Here is a 14,758-nt window from a genome sequence, read left to right on the forward strand (position 1 = left end):
AATACTTGAGGTTCTTTTGTTTTTTTCTTTTCTTTTTAAAATTCTTCAGGGAGAGAGAAGGGATGGTTTCTGAGGGGTTCTGAAAAGTATGGTTGAATGTGCAACATACAGGTAGGTTGTCAGCATAAGCTGAAATCTGTGCATGTGAGAACTTTGACATGTCGTCTCCCCCCAGTCCCCCCACACTTTCTTCTTCCTTTACTTCTCATTTTTCCCCCCTTATAGAAGTTGAGGCCGAGGGAGGATGGTAGGCACAGGAAAACTTGGGCAGAACTGCTCTGTGCTTTCAAACCAAAGTGCCCCCCGCCACAGAAAAATTTTGTCTGAGCACTGACCAGTCCGTTGTAGACATTTCTTTCTACATCAGACTTGTGACTATTTTTAAACAGAGGTGCCACTGTAAGGGGTGCCATTTACTCTCTCGCAGGTCTTAAAGCCTCCCTTGGTGGCGAAGGCCTCTGGGCCCGCAGACGGCATTTGGTCTGCCACTCGCTTCCCTTTTTCCACCAGGGATATTGTGGTCATAAGGTCAAAATAACAGCATATCCCGAATCTCAAAAGCTATCGTGGCCTGAGCGCAGCTGAGATCGAGCAGAGTTTTTCCTAAACGGCTTTAGAGTAACTCTTCTGCCTCCGCGTCTGTCCCTCATAATTCAGGCTCTGCCTTTGCTTCAGAACATGAGCAGAAGAGTCCTCGTGTGAGGCTAGTTACTGCAGTCACGGTCGAAACTCATTTAGGGAAAGGATTTCAATATTAAGCTCTGGGGCTGCTTCTCCCCAGTTCCTCCCTAACCATTCGTTGTGTGGACTTCTCTCATCTAAAAGGTTGGTGGCTTTTGCTTGGGATCAGTGCTCTATTCATGTTCTTGCTGGTCTCTGAACACATTCCTGTCGCATTAAGACTTGAAAGATTTGTAGATGTGTGATGTTCAGGCACAGGATTCTAAGAGCTATGTTACTATTCTTAGTTTGTCAATTGTCCTTTTGATACCATCTTGTTTTCTTTTGTAGGTATAAATAAAACACTGTTGACAATAAGGTGTGAGCTTTTTATTGCTTAAAACTTCTCTGACCACAGGACAGCGGTAGTTGCCTTACAGTTTTTATTCGCTTCAAGACCAAGTTTGGGGCGTGTTGGGTTGAGTAGTAACCTTAGCACCTAAAAACGTGGAAGGGAGGTGGGGTTGATGGGTCTTACCGGGAAGATTTGAATCCCAAAGCAACGAGGCAGGACACCTAGTAGGTTAAGGCTTCAGCATTGGTTTCCTCACTGATAGAATGGTCCTCATGGTAGCAGTACCCACCTAGGTTATTGCTTGGATTTAAGTACTCCGTGTGGAGCTGCCATAGCCGTGGCAAGACGCAAGGCCATTTTAGAGCTGAGGCACACGACTACTGAAGTCTGGCGGAAGCTGATCTATTTGGCTCTTGTCTGGCTTTTGGAGGCGGGTTAGAAGTGAAGTAACGACACTTCATCCCTGTGAGACCATCAGCTTTGTATCCCTGCCTAAACTTGGTCTCCTGTCTGGGAAGTGAAAATCGCCACAGCAGCCTGCGTTTCTTGAAGTCTGGTCTTTGGGGGCATTTGTCTTCTACACAGAGAGACATCTTTCCAGGTGGGACTGACTGTTCCTTAGTGGGAGGCTCACACTAGGGCCATAGAGAGCAAGGTTATTTCACCCGTATATGGGTTAAGCACCTAAGATTTCTTGATGTCCAGCTGACAGGCACCATGCTCGTATAATTGGCCTGGATTTCTCACTGCAGCTATAATTTAAGGGAGAGATTGGTGAGAACGTCTTCTACGTGGATCAGTGCTCTGCTGAGATATCCCCACTAAGCATTTTTCTGACTGACATTAGGCCTGAGTCCTGTAGAGGTCGTCCAGGAGACTATTTCAAAGAGTTTATTCTGTGTCCTCGTGAAGGCGTAGAACCATCTGTGGGGCCCTCAAATTGGCATTGGAAGACTTAACTTCTTTCCTTTAAGGACTAGGAGAAAATAGAGACGAAATGAGAATTCACCACACTAACTCCCTTTTAACTGCATAACCTTAGGATCTCTAATGCCCAGTCCACAGTAGCTACATGTTACAGCCAAGGGGGAAGCTTCATCATGGATTACCTACAGACTCCCTCACCCCTATGCCCCACCTATGTTCCTGATCCCACTCTCCCTTAGGCCACAAATGCAGTTGGCCTCCACTTCGGTTTCACATCTATCCAGTTCCTCTCCGCTCAAGATTGCCCACCCACTGGTGACCTCTTCCAACAACCACACCTGCCCCATAACAAGTCTCCCTGCTTCGGCCGCCCTTCACTCTGCCCAGCAGCTGCTGGCTCTGTAAATGAGCCCTCCGGTGGCTGCCCTGTGCGACGCAAACCCATTATTACCCTCTGATCTCTCCAGGTTCATAGATTCTGAACACGCTAGCCTTTCTGTCCTTTAGCACACCAAGCTGGTTCCTGCCTTAGGGCTCCTGCACAAGCTATTCTTCTGGAATGTTCCTTGGATATCTAACAAGCATTCTGTCCGATGTCCTTTCACAGCCGACCTCTCTATGTATATCATGTGTGTCCGTGTCCTGGTCTGTAGTTCTTCGTGGTGCTTGTTTCTTAACAACACTTGTTTGTCTCATCCCACTGAAACAAAAGCACCACGAGGGGCAGAGACCTGGAGCTATGTCCACTTCCCAAATTCCCTCAACTAGTGAACGGGTGACACCTGCCAGTGCCAGCAACACTGCTGTGGCCGCGCACCTACCTTTGGTCACGTACAAGTAGAAGAAGTCACAGTAGAAGATGGTTTGTACTACTCCAGACACCACTGCAATTTGGTCGTAGAAGTTCTCAGTCTGGTACCGCCTGATCCAGTTAGCCAGGTAGAGTGCCCGGTACAGCCCGAGAAAGAACAGGTAGTGAGTAGTGATGGTCTCAGCCTCTCCGGTTTTACTGATCATGAAAAGCTGGGGCAGGATGGCCACGGACTCCAGGTAGATCGAGAAAGTCCAGAGGATCTGAGCCAAAGAGGGAAGAGGCCGGAGGAGGCTGATCAAGACCAAGAAGGGGGCCATCTCTTCACAAGAAGGTAATTACTAAAACGTTCACGGGACAGGATATAACGAAACAAAAAAGTTCCCGAAATGTAATCCATTCCACCCCCTTTGCCCTGTAAATAGGAAATATTTGAAAAGTTCCAAGTAAACTTTTTTTTTTCACATCACATGGACATTTTCGAACATAATTTTTTAATCGGAGCAGAACTTTAGTGTATAAACTCGCCTTAATGGAGGCCATAGTTTCTCACAATGCACGAGCATCGCAAGTTCATGTTTGTTGGTCCACAGCCCAGACCTCCCTGAGTTACTTTCTCGGCCTGGACTGTGCTCAGGTGTCCACCTTTGGGACAGAAGTTCTCAATAACTATAAGTGGTGCTGTGATGCCTGCTCTGTTTATCCACAGGACTATTTGTATGCGCCCATTTCCAAATGGAGTCATGTGAATAGCTTATTACCGATTTCTCAACTAACAACAATATACAAGCGATGGTCACGGTTGTACCAAAACACAAGCCCAGACCTTACAAAAGATCAGAGGGAAGGATGTTCGGCAATGTGTTTACCCTTAGCAATTGGTATTCCGCGTCCCTTCACTTACCTCCAAGGGAGTGAAACTGTAGTTCTCAAGGAAGGAGAGACCAATGACAGGGACCAGAAGAAATTCCAGGCGGAACGTGTCATTCTCACTGTCAAATGTTTTCCGAAATTTCCCATAGATCATGTACACTGTGACGTAGGCACAGAGGAGAAAAACCACCTAACAAGGGAAAGAGCCACAGGGGAATCCATAATGAAGTCATTTCCCACTCTATTGGCTGGGCTTCCAAGCTACCTTGAGTTGGGACCAGCCTAACTAAAGGGCCAGTGCTCTTGCCCCAAGGGGGAAGAAGTGAAACGCGTACAATTTCTCCGGAGTCATTGCCCTTGATTCCGAAACTAATGACCCTTTTGCTAAGTAACTCCTTGCTTCTAATTAGGACCACTGGCACTAACCGTGTGAGGACCCAAAGGTGCCTGGGCATCTCCTTACTGGAGAGCCTCAGGCAGGAGATGGGGGGGGAGGGTTGGTCTCTGTCGGGGGATTTAGCAGTGGCATTCCAGGGCTCTTAAATGTCAAATTCCTAGATCTGCATCAGTGACCTGTGAGCATTCTTCCACTAGAACTAACGTCCTTTGAATCATTTGGTCATTGCTCCTGCGGAAAAGCACTCTCTTTAAAAAAAAAATTTTTTTTTAATATTTACTTTTCAGAGAGAGAGAGCACAAGCAGGAGACAGGCAGAGAGAGACGGAGACACAGAATCTGAAGCAGGCTGCAGGCTCTGAGCTGTCAGCACAGAGCCCGACGTGAGGCTCGAACTCACAGACCGCGAGATCATGACCTGAGCCGAAGTCAGACACTTCGACTTCGTGCCACCCGGGCACTGCTCTTTTTAATTTATTTTGAAAGAGAGAGAGAGCAAGCGGAGGATGGGCAGAGAAGAGAGGGAGACAGAATCCCAAGCAGGTGCTACACTGTCAGTGCAGAACCCAATGCAGGGCTCAAACTCACGAACCGTGAGATCATGACCTGAGCCGAAGTCAAGAGTCGGACGCTTAACTGACCGAGCCACCCAAGTGCCCCAGAAAAGCTCTAATTGCAGTAGCTGTCCTCCAGCATGTGACGTTATGGTTTGGCCTCTTTTTAGGCCAGAGGTTCTCAACTTTGTGCATCAGAATCACATAAGTAACCACCTTTTTCCCCTCCTGTCCCCAGAGTTACTGATTTAGTAGGTCTGAGTAGGCCTGTTGTATTTCTAGCAGGTTCCTATGTGATGCTGATGCTGCTGGTCCAGGAACTCACTGGCCTAGAGAACTCCTATGTGAACTTCAAAACTCAGTTTCTCACCAGAAGGAGGCAAAATACCCTTGGTGTCACCATAGCTCCACGGGAACATATACGATGTCCCCCATAATTACATGCTCTGGAAATGTCTGTGTACCTGGTCTCTTTCCCCCATTTTCTGTAAGCGGGTCCTGACTGTCCTGTCCACCTCTGAACACCCAGCCCCTAACTCAGGGCCCGGCACAAAACATCCCAGAATGAATGAATGAATCAATGAAGTGGTGATCACTTCCTCACTTCACCAATGCAGAATCTGGCCTCTCTGAGGCTTCTGCAACTAACTCATGCTGCCACGCCAAGCGCTGGGTCCTCAGCCCCTCCCAGGACCGTTCAAGTCCGACCCTCAGGCAGAAAAATGAACTGAGCAGGTGGTGGTTGCTATTTCCGTGTTGAATTTAAGCAGACTGTGATTTCAGGACCTCAGACAAGTTCACACAGTTCGACGCCCCACAGGCAACAACATCTTCCATTCCAGCAAGATGCCTGGAATCCCAAAGTCACATCCCTGATGTGGAGGAGAAAGTACCTTCTGGGTGCTAGGCGCTTTACCTAAATCATCTCATACAGTCTTCACAATAGCCCTGCGAGATCGGTAGAGTTCCCCATTATGTAGCCTTCCTTCCTTAAAAAGGGAACTGTTAGTGGGGCGCCTGGGTGGCTCAGTTAAGCATCCAACTCTTGATCGCAGCTCGGGTCATGAGCTCACAGTTCATGAGATCGAGGCCTGCATCGGGCTCTGCGCCGGGAGTGTGGAGCCTGCCTGGGATGTTCTCTCTCTGTCCCTCCCCTGCTCATGATTGCTTGCGCTCACTCAGAAATAAACTTTAGGGAAAAAAAAATGGAACTATTAGATGACGTGCCCAAATGAAAACTACATTTCTCAGCCTCCTTTGCAGATAAGGATGGTCAGTGACGCGCAGTCACTGGCTAGGGTTAGGGAAAGCTCTTTACAAAGGGCTTACCCAGATGGCAGGTACACTGTTGCTCTTTTTTCCTTTCCTCTTCCTTCCTGCCCAGAATGTGATGTGATGGTAGGAGCCCTGGCATCCATTTTGTGACACTGAGGCAACCTTGAGGCTAAATGCCACATTAGGACTTGCTATCTAACTTGCAGGGCCTCTTTAAAAATTAAAAATTTCAAGGGGTGCCTGGGTGGCCCAGTTGGTTGAGCATCTGGCTTCGACTCAGGTCATGATCTCACAGTTCGTGGGTTTGAGCCCCGCGTCGGGGTCTGTGCTGACAGCTCAGGGCCTGGAGCCTGCTTTGGATTCTGTGTCTCCCTCCCTCTCTGCCCCTCCGCTGCTCGCACGCTATCTCTCAAAATAAATAAACTTAAACAAACAAACAAAAGGAGCTGCCATCCCAGCCCTGGATGGCCCACGTCCAGATTCCACATTATGAGTAAAGAAAAAATAAACCTTCATCTTACTAAAATCACTCTTTTTTTATTTTTAATTTATTTTTAACGTCTTTATTTATTTTTGAGACAGAGACAGAGCATGAATGGGGGAGGGTCAGAGAGAGAGGGACACACAGAATCTGAAACAGGATCCAGGCTCTGAGCTGTCAGCACAGAGCCCGACGCGGGGCTCGAACTCACAGACCGCGAGATCGTGACCTGAGCCGAAATCAGACGCTTTAACCGACGGAGCCACCCAGGTGCCCCTACTGAGACCACTCTTCTGTTAAGTCTCTGTTACCAGCATCCAAGCAGGAACATTCCACTTCCCTGACTCTGAAACCCAGGCTCCTTCCACTAACCTGTGTTGCCTTAAAGAGTTAAGATGACTGAGGGAGATGTTCCTGGCCGCTCGCTTACTCGGTGGAGCGCGTGACTCTCGATCTGGGGGTCGCGAGTGCAAGCCCCACGTTGGGTGCAGAGTTTAAAAAGACGTGGGATGGCTAATTTGGAAAAAGCTCACCCCAATGTAACCTCCAACGGTTGTGGCCCGGGGCCCAAGACGTCAGAATGGGACCAAGACGTTCTCAGTTTCCCCTGTGAAACAGGACCATGCTTCAAAGCAACAGTTTCCCATCACAAAGTTAAGTCCAAGTTAACCTGCGCCCTCCCCCAGCCGTCGGCGGCAGAGCCCCTGCCTGTCCCCTGAATACAGCAGGCTTGATCCCACCTGGGTGGTTTCTGAACCAGCTCTTCTCTCTGCTTGGAACGCTCTTCCTCTGATCGCCTCGTGGCTGGTTCCTTGTGTCACACAGACCTTGGCTCACGTGTCACCTCCTCAGAGAGGCCCCCCCTGGTCACACCCCCTGAACATTTTCCTGTTCCTTCTCTATCACGTAACCCAGGTATTAAAACTTCTTTTATTATAACCAAAGGAGGGGCGCCTGGTGGGGGGGGGGGCTCAGTCGGTGAAGCGTCTGACTTCAGCTCCGGTCACGATCTCGCGGTCCGTGGGTTCCAGCCCCGCGTCGGGCTCTGTGCTGACGGCTCGGAGCCTGGCGCCTGCTTCGGGTTCTGTGTCTCCTGCTCTCTGTGCCCCCTCCCCCGCTTGCACTCTGTCTCTCAAAATAAATAAACGTTAAAAAACAGAATGAAAGCCAACGTCACCCTATTTTAATAATATCTGCATAACCTCACCCCTAACCAAAGTTTTGCTGGCCGGAGCCTCACGGGTCTTCAAGTACGTGGCTCACAGGAATATGGGTGCTCAAGAAATATGGGTATTTGTCAAATGCATGTCGGATGAATAACCTCTCTGCAGGCTCAGGGTACCAGGTTTGATTTTTGGCTCATTTTTTGGAACCGGCATAATAAAGCGACCCTTTATCGAATATTTGATATACGACAGCTGTGGTGTATTTGCATTTATTACCTCATTTCGTGTTCACAACAGAACCCGCCGAGGCGAGTACTGGCACTGTCTTCAGTCTGAAGATGAAGTGCCCAGGGCCTCGCCCAAGCCCAGGGCCCCCCAGCGGCTGTCAACACAGTCAGGATTCCCATCCAGGTCTGCCCGGCTCCACAGCCCGTGTTCCCGAGCGCACGGTCTCGGTCTGCGGGGCTCAGGGGACCCCGCCACCACGGCCGCCGCCCCCCCACCGCCCTCACCTTCATCACTGTGTTGTAGACGGAGATGAAGTTGGTGAACAGGTCCAGGTACCTGGTGGTGAAGACGAGAGCAAAAAGGATCTGGCTCTTCCCAGAGATGCCTGTGGCCAAATGAGAAGAGGAGAAAATGAGACCCGGACTCCTAGGCCCCACGACACTCAAGAAGCCCAGTGCCCGGGGTCGCCCCGGGAGGGGGGGCTCCGTCCTGTAAGCGTCCAACTCTTGACCTCAGCTCAGGTCTCGATCTCAGGGATCCCGGTGTCCCTGCGTGTGCCTGCCCGGATTTCAGCTCTGGAGAGGGTGTGTGTAGTGGTAGGGGTAGGGGGGTCCGGGCTTCTCTTCGCATCACCCTCACGCTTCCACTGAGTCCCCACAGTTCTGCCTTTTAGACGGCAACTCACTGAGAGTTGATTCATCAGGGAGTTGATTCATCAGGGAGACCAGAGCGGGCAGAGGAAGAAGCAGGGCCAGAGGACCATCCTATTTTATTTTCCAAATTTTATTTTATTTTATTTTATTCTATTTTATTTTATTTTATTTTTTAATTTTTTTTAACGTTTATTTATTTTTGAGACAGAGAGAGACAGAGCATGAACGGGGAGGGTCAGAGAGAGGGAGACACAGAATCTGAAAGAGGCTCCAGGCTCTGAGCTGTCAGCACAGAGCCCGACGCGGGGCTGGAACTCACGGACCACGAGATCATGACCTGAGCTGAAGTCGGCCGCTTAACCGACTGAGCCACCCAGGCGCCCCAATTTTCCAAATTTTAAACATTCAAAACGCGGGGTGCCTGGGTGGCTCAGTCAGTTAAGCGTCCGACTTCGGCTCAGGTCATGATCTCATGGTTTGTGGGTTCGAGCCCCGCGTCGGGCTCTGGGCTGACAGCTTGGAGCCCGGAACCTGCTTTGGATTCTGTCTCTCCCGCTCTCTCTCTGCCCCTCCCCCACTCATGCTCTGTTTCTGTCTCAAAAATAAACATAAGAAATTTTTAAAAAGAAAGTCAATTAAGAAAACAAAGATTCAAAATGCTTTTTTTTTTTTCAGCGATAAAAGGAGTAACTATTTTTGCTCTTTGTAAAACAAAAAGCAGCTGGTCATAAAGACAGTACAGAGGGTTCCCATATACCCGTCACCCAGCTTCCTCCCGCAGAACATTTACCAAAACTAAGACATTCACCCTCGTATGGCACTATTGACCGAACTCCAGGCTTCAGTCAGGTTTCATCCATTTTCCCACTGACACCCTCCTCCTGTCCCGCGAGCCAATCCAGGGATCGATGCTGCATTTAGCGGTCACGTTCCTTAGTCGACCTTCGGCCACTTCTGCTACGTCACGGAGGTGGGGGAGGCAAGGACAGTCTGGACACCTCACCAAACCATCCCCATCGACGACGATGCCCGCGTGTCTGATCCAAAGGTCAACTCACCCAACCTCCCCAGAGGCGGCTGAGGACTGCGTTCAGAACCACATCCTTCCCCGGGCTTCTGCGACTGTCCTCCTGGCTAGCTCACCGCCCCTGGCCGCTCCCATCCTCACCACCTAATCGTTGAGGGCTCCCCGGGCTTCTCCCTGGCCCCGTGCCGTCTCAGGGACGCCCCAGCTCCGGACTCTCCTCCGAGTTCTGACCCCTACATTCCAGCCTGACCAGACTCACCATCTCCCCGCGAGCCCCGCTCGTGTCTCCCCTCCTTCGAGAATGCCGCCACGGCCCCCTCCAAGCTCACGCCAGGAAAGCAAGAGCCATCTACCTCCACCGCCCCCACTCCCGTGCCCCTCGCCGGCCCAGCACCCTAGCTCAGGGCTCCCACCCGTGTCCCCAAGTCCTTCCTTGCTGCCACCCCCACCCCCATGCCACTTGCCAACCAACGGGCTATTTTTAAAATAAAATTCCACTTAGAGCCCTTCAGCGGCTCCCAAATGCCCTTTAAAATAGAGACTCATATCCTCCTCGTGGCTCCTGAGGTCCCGCCCAACCTTTCCTGGCGGCCTGCCTGGCCCCATATCTCATCACTGTCCCCCTCAGTCCCTCCCTCCAGTCACGATGATAACATCTGGCTTTTACTCTACGTGTAACCAAGTGACTGGGGACATTGGCACCCAGAAGTGACATTACCTGATTAAGGGCCCGCTTCCTTTATACGCCTGAACTGTGCCTTATCTATTTCTCTGGTGCTGCACATTTTGGGGAGGGAGACAACTGCTGACACCCCCCAACGTTCTGGGGGGCACCAGGCCCCCGTGCTGGCTTTCCTGCCAGTGTGGCAAGCCTGAGCCCCACACTCCTCATCTGTAAGATGAACACCCCCCCCCCCCACGGGTGGGACAGCACTGACTTGAGGCCTACGCAGGATTCAGTGAGGGTGTGAGTGCCCCCTGGGGGGGTCTGGGACTTGGACTTGAGGCAGTGGGGCTGGCTGTGGTGACGGAGCCCACTGCTGGGAGTGGCGCCTGGGGTCCAGGCGGCAATGCCGACCCGAGGCCAGCTCCGGGCCATGCCTGTGGCCACCCCATCTCACTGAGCCCTCCCAGAGGCCTCTCCAGGGAGGTCCTCGGCGCCACTTAGGAGGGTCCAGGAGGAGGCAACCCCGGCGGGGGACAGCTACCCTCTCGGCACATGGCCTTCCTCCCCCGCTCCCCTCTGCATCCTCAGCCTGCCGGGTTCCTGGGCTTCACTCACACCTCAGTGCTCCAGAGCCCGACAGTCAGGAGCACAAAGGTTTTCACGCTCCTTTGAAAGCAGTGAAACATTTCCACCGAAGGGAGCCAGGCACAGAGACCCGGGACAAGGAAGGGAATGCGAGCCGGTACCTGGCCAGAGTCCCCCCACCGCCCCGCCCCGGGGATCCACTGAGCACACAGCAGCCCTCCTTCCATTTGACGGATGGCAAAACTGAGGCCCGAGGTGACACAGGGAGTCAGTGGCTGGGCGAGACCTAAGCCCCAGTCTCCTACCTTTTGGGGTGGGTCAGCGAGGGTCACACCAGGCTCCGCGTCTCGGGGCAGACGGGGCTGGCGTCCAGGCACCTCACCTCCTCAGATCCCAGCCAGGCGTGTGCCAATCCCCCTGCGCGCGCGAGCGCGCGCGCACACGCGCGCGCACACACACACACACACACACACACACACACACACACACACAGACACACACGCTTCACCGCCCAGCTGCCCTTTTTCTTTCCCCGTAGCACTTAGCACCTCTAAGAAACCGTATCATTTACTTGGCTGCTACGACTGTTGCTGGCTGGCACGTCTCCACTGCTAGCAAGTCCCCTCCACCAGGCGCGGGGCCCAAGCTGTCGGTGTTCGTCTGGGGGGCCAAGGGCCGGGCGGGGCAGCGTGGGTTGGGGAACAGCGCCCCCTCCCGGTCATGGTTGCTCACTCCCGCCTAGGGCCCTCCGTGGAAGTGCAGGGACAGGTCCGAGCTAGACTCCCCCACCCCCCCCCCCCCCCACACCGGAGCCCCTCGCAGGGCTCCTGCCTCACTTCCCCAAGTAGGAACTTGAGGGGCCCAGAGTGCCCATCTCTCCAGAGACTGGAAACCGGAATGGCCTGCAGGTCCAGGACCACACCCTCTTGTAATGCCTCTCGCGCCAGCACCCAGCCCCTCCTCCGTGGCCAGTACACGAGGGAGTGACCTGCTTCACGTCCCTTCCGAGCCCCCCTCCCCTGCTCCCCACACTTCCGCCGCTCCCCAGTCCAGACTCCCTAGCCTGACCGACAAGGCGCTTTCACATTTGGACCCCCCACCCCTCTGCCACTCATCTCCCTTGTGGACCTCCCCCACATCGGGCTGCTAGCTCTCCCCGGGACAATCCCTTTGGGCTTTGGCACCCCCAGCACCCTCCACACAGCACACCCTTCCTGGTGACAGCCCGCCCATCCTCCAGGACCCAGCACAGAGCTGTTCCCTCCACCAATACTTCAGGGGTCTGCTCTCTGCCTCCTCGGGCCCCCACTCCGCCTGCATTCATCTCTGTATCCCCTGACCCCAGTGCCAAGCACAGGGTGGGCCCCTCCAGGACACCAGCGGGGCAAAGATGGCTGCAGGAGGCCTGAGCAGCCTTTTTGACGCACCGGGTCCTTTTGGCCACCAGCAGTCCCACCCTGAAACGTCTCCAAACCCCCCAGGGAGGGCAGCCAGACTGCTGGGCAAAAGGGGAACTTTTCCTGCCCTCCCGGGGCTTCTGCTACGGGGGCAGGTCCGGGCTCGCCAGGGCCCAGCCTGGTGTCCTTCCTGCCACATCACAGCCTCGTGTGCCACGCGCAGGCAGAGGAGGGAAGAGGGCCCAGCCTGAGGGGATGTCTGGAAGGGGCCCTGGAGAGTGGTGAGGGGAGGAAAGAGAAGCCCCTGAGAACTGGAGGCCAGTCCTGGGTGCAGACCCCCTCCCCCCCCCACCTTCGGATCCACTCTGGGCCTGAGTGAGGGTACACAGTCACAGGCCGCCAGCTCCTGACAAGCAGAAAGAGCAAACTGTCCAACAAGCCAGACTAGCGGAAGCAAGAGGGTATCACCTCCTGCGCACCCCCTCCTCTTCCCACTGGCAGGGGTGGGGCAGGGGTAAATCACCCTCCCTCCAGAATCTCCGAGGGTCCTCCTTCTTTGATGGGGTGCACCTTTCCATGTTCTCTGGAAGCTGAGCTGTGCGAAGACGGTCTCAAGCACCCCCAGGCCGAAGTCCCCACCCTGAACGGAAATTCAGCAGCCCCCCACCCAGGGCTTGCAGGCAGGCGGCACCGGCCCTCCCTCCCTCACCCCACCCCGTCGCACACCTCCGCCCGGGCGACCCTCACCGGAGCAGCACTTGGACCTCCAGATCTTCCCCAGGAGCAAGATCATGGCCAGGAGGTGGCTCAGGTCGCCGAGGATCCGGAACACGTTCATGGTTCCCCGGGCGGGCGGCCCCCACCCCCGCCCCCGCACCGCGCGCGGCCAACTCCTGGGAAACTTTCTGGCGGGAGAGGCGGCTGCCACGTCCCCGGGCCGGGCTCTGGGTCCCGCGCTCCGAGCCCCGCGCTCCCCGCCGGCGCCGCCGCCGCTCCGCCAGCGCACCCTCGGCCGGGCGGTGACGTGGCCAGGCCGGCAGCCGTGCCGGGCGAGCCAGGAAGCGCCGCCGCCCGAGATCCCGCCTCCCTCCCGTCCCAGCGCCGCGGCCCCGGGGCCTCCCGCACGTGACCTTGGGCGGGCCACCGCGCCCCTCCCGCCGCCGGAGGCCCCCTCATCCGCCTCCAGGGTTTATAACTCGGGGGCCAGGGTGGATGGGGGGGGGCGGGGCGCGCGCCAGCGTTTGGCCTAAGCCTAGAGGGTTGGCAGCGCCCCGTGAACGTGACCCACTGCCGCTGTCAGCATCCCCTGGGGTTCAAGGCCTCCCTCCTTTCCCGCGCTCTTACCTGTCCACTGCCAGAGCCCCCTTGTCCTGACCCGCCCAGTCGGGGCGGTGAAGCTGGTGAAAGATGGCCCTCGGGTTTGGGGTCAGGCTGACCTCTGTTCCGGCCTGAGTGCTGTGGGCCTCCCTCCCCCGCTCTTGGCCTCAGTGGTTTCATCTGTGAAAGGAGGTTGCTGTGAGTATGAAAGATGTCCGTCAGGGAGACCCGGGGGCCGCGACTAATGTCTCCCTCTTCTTGGTGTGACAGGATGTAAAACGGGAACACAGGCCGGGAGACTCCAGGGGGCTGCGGGCTGTTGGCCAGCAGGCTGGGAGGCGGGAAGGGTGAAGGGCCCGCAGGGGTCTTTCCAGTGCTGTGCCCCCCTCTCTGGGCCTTGGTCTCTGCATCTGTAAGATGCATGAGCTAAGGCCCCTCGTTACCACCCTCCTTTTGACCCCAGGATCTTCTCTCCCAAACACCGGCCTCCTCCCAGCCTCATCCCTGCCCCGGCCAGAGAGGCTCTGCTACCATGGAATCTGTCTCCCCCCTACTCATCACCCTTCCGTGGCTCCCTCACCATGACTCCTAGGGCGAGGCAGCCCTTCGAGACTCAAAATGCGGTCCGCGGGCCAGCAACATTTGTATCACCTGCTGGGAATGCAGAATCTCAAGCCCCCGGGGCTCCTCGGGGGCTCAGTGGGTTAAGCATCTGACTTCAGCTGAGCTCATGATCTCACGGTTTGTGGGTTCGAGCCCCGCACGGGGCTCCGTCCTGACAGCGCGAAGCCTGCTCGGGATTCTCTCTCGAGCCCTCTCTCTGCCCCTCCCCCACTTTCTCTCCAAAATAAATAAATAAACTTAAAAAAAAAAAAAAAAGGGATCTTGAGTCCTACCTCAGGCCCACTGGATCTGCATTTGTGGTTAAACAAGATCCCTGGCTGATTCAGGGGCCCACGGGAGTTTGAGAGGCACTGATATAAGCAATACTATGAGGGAGGTACTGCTATTACTCCCATTTTACACCCGGGGAAACCGAGGCACAGAGAGGTTAGGTGATGTGCTTCCAGTCACGCAGACCCTAAGTCTGGAGCCTGGATTCCAGCACAGTCTGGCTCCAGGGTTTATGTGATTCGTGGCTTTAAAAAAAAAAAAAAAAAAAAAAAAGATTTTGCGTTTAAGTAATCTCTACACCCAATGTGGGGCTCAAACTCACGACCCTGAGATCAAGAGTCGCGTGCTTCTCTTACCGAGCCAGCCAGGCACCCCCAGGGTTTATGCAATTCAATGAATGTACGACACTGTGGGTTGTCAATAGGGGATGATGAGATAGATCCCTGTCACCAGAGGTGGGTGAACAGAGAGTGGGTGTCCATTTGTCAAGGA

The 14,758-nt window shown here is 54.4% G+C and overlaps 1 protein-coding gene across 2 annotated transcripts; it reads right to left on the reverse strand.

The window, feature by feature from the left end:
- Positions 1-1,035: 1,035 nt before the first annotated feature.
- Positions 1,036-13,137, reverse strand: KDELR3 (KDEL endoplasmic reticulum protein retention receptor 3). 2 transcript variants are annotated; one of them, XM_086712270.1, is made up of 5 exons: positions 12,782-13,137; positions 8,011-8,111; positions 3,658-3,816; positions 2,764-3,016; positions 1,036-1,991 (listed from the first exon to the last, which is right to left on the reverse strand). In XM_086712270.1, exons 1-5 carry the CDS (start codon positions 12,891-12,893, stop codon positions 1,951-1,953), a joined length of 666 nt encoding a protein of 221 aa, XP_086568396.1. In that variant the 5' UTR covers positions 12,894-13,137; the 3' UTR covers positions 1,036-1,950. The 2 variants fall into 2 exon arrangements, with proteins under 2 accessions (XP_086568396.1, XP_086568397.1); XM_086712271.1 differs by having other exon boundaries at positions 12,803-13,133.
- Between the last annotated feature and the right edge of the window lie 1,621 nt (positions 13,138-14,758).

This window comes from Puma concolor, chromosome B4 (assembly GCF_028749965.1).
Source record: "Puma concolor isolate L17-30 chromosome B4, mPumCon1.1.hap2, whole genome shotgun sequence".
Classification (NCBI taxonomy): domain Eukaryota; kingdom Metazoa; phylum Chordata; class Mammalia; order Carnivora; family Felidae; genus Puma; species Puma concolor.

Excerpts from the sequence above, each read along its gene's own strand:
- KDELR3 (XM_086712270.1), bottom strand. The coding sequence starts at position 12,893 with ATGAACGTGTTCCGGATCCTCGGCGACCTGAGCCACCTCCTGGCCATG. Across the intron at positions 8,112-12,781 it reads TGAGGGTCGCCCGGGCGGAG|GCATCTCTGGGAAGAGCCAG; the intron begins GTGTGCGACGGG and ends ATTTGGCCACAG. Across the intron at positions 3,817-8,010 it reads TCTACAACACAGTGATGAAG|GTGGTTTTTCTCCTCTGTGC; the intron begins GTGAGGGCGGTG and ends TTCCCTTGTTAG.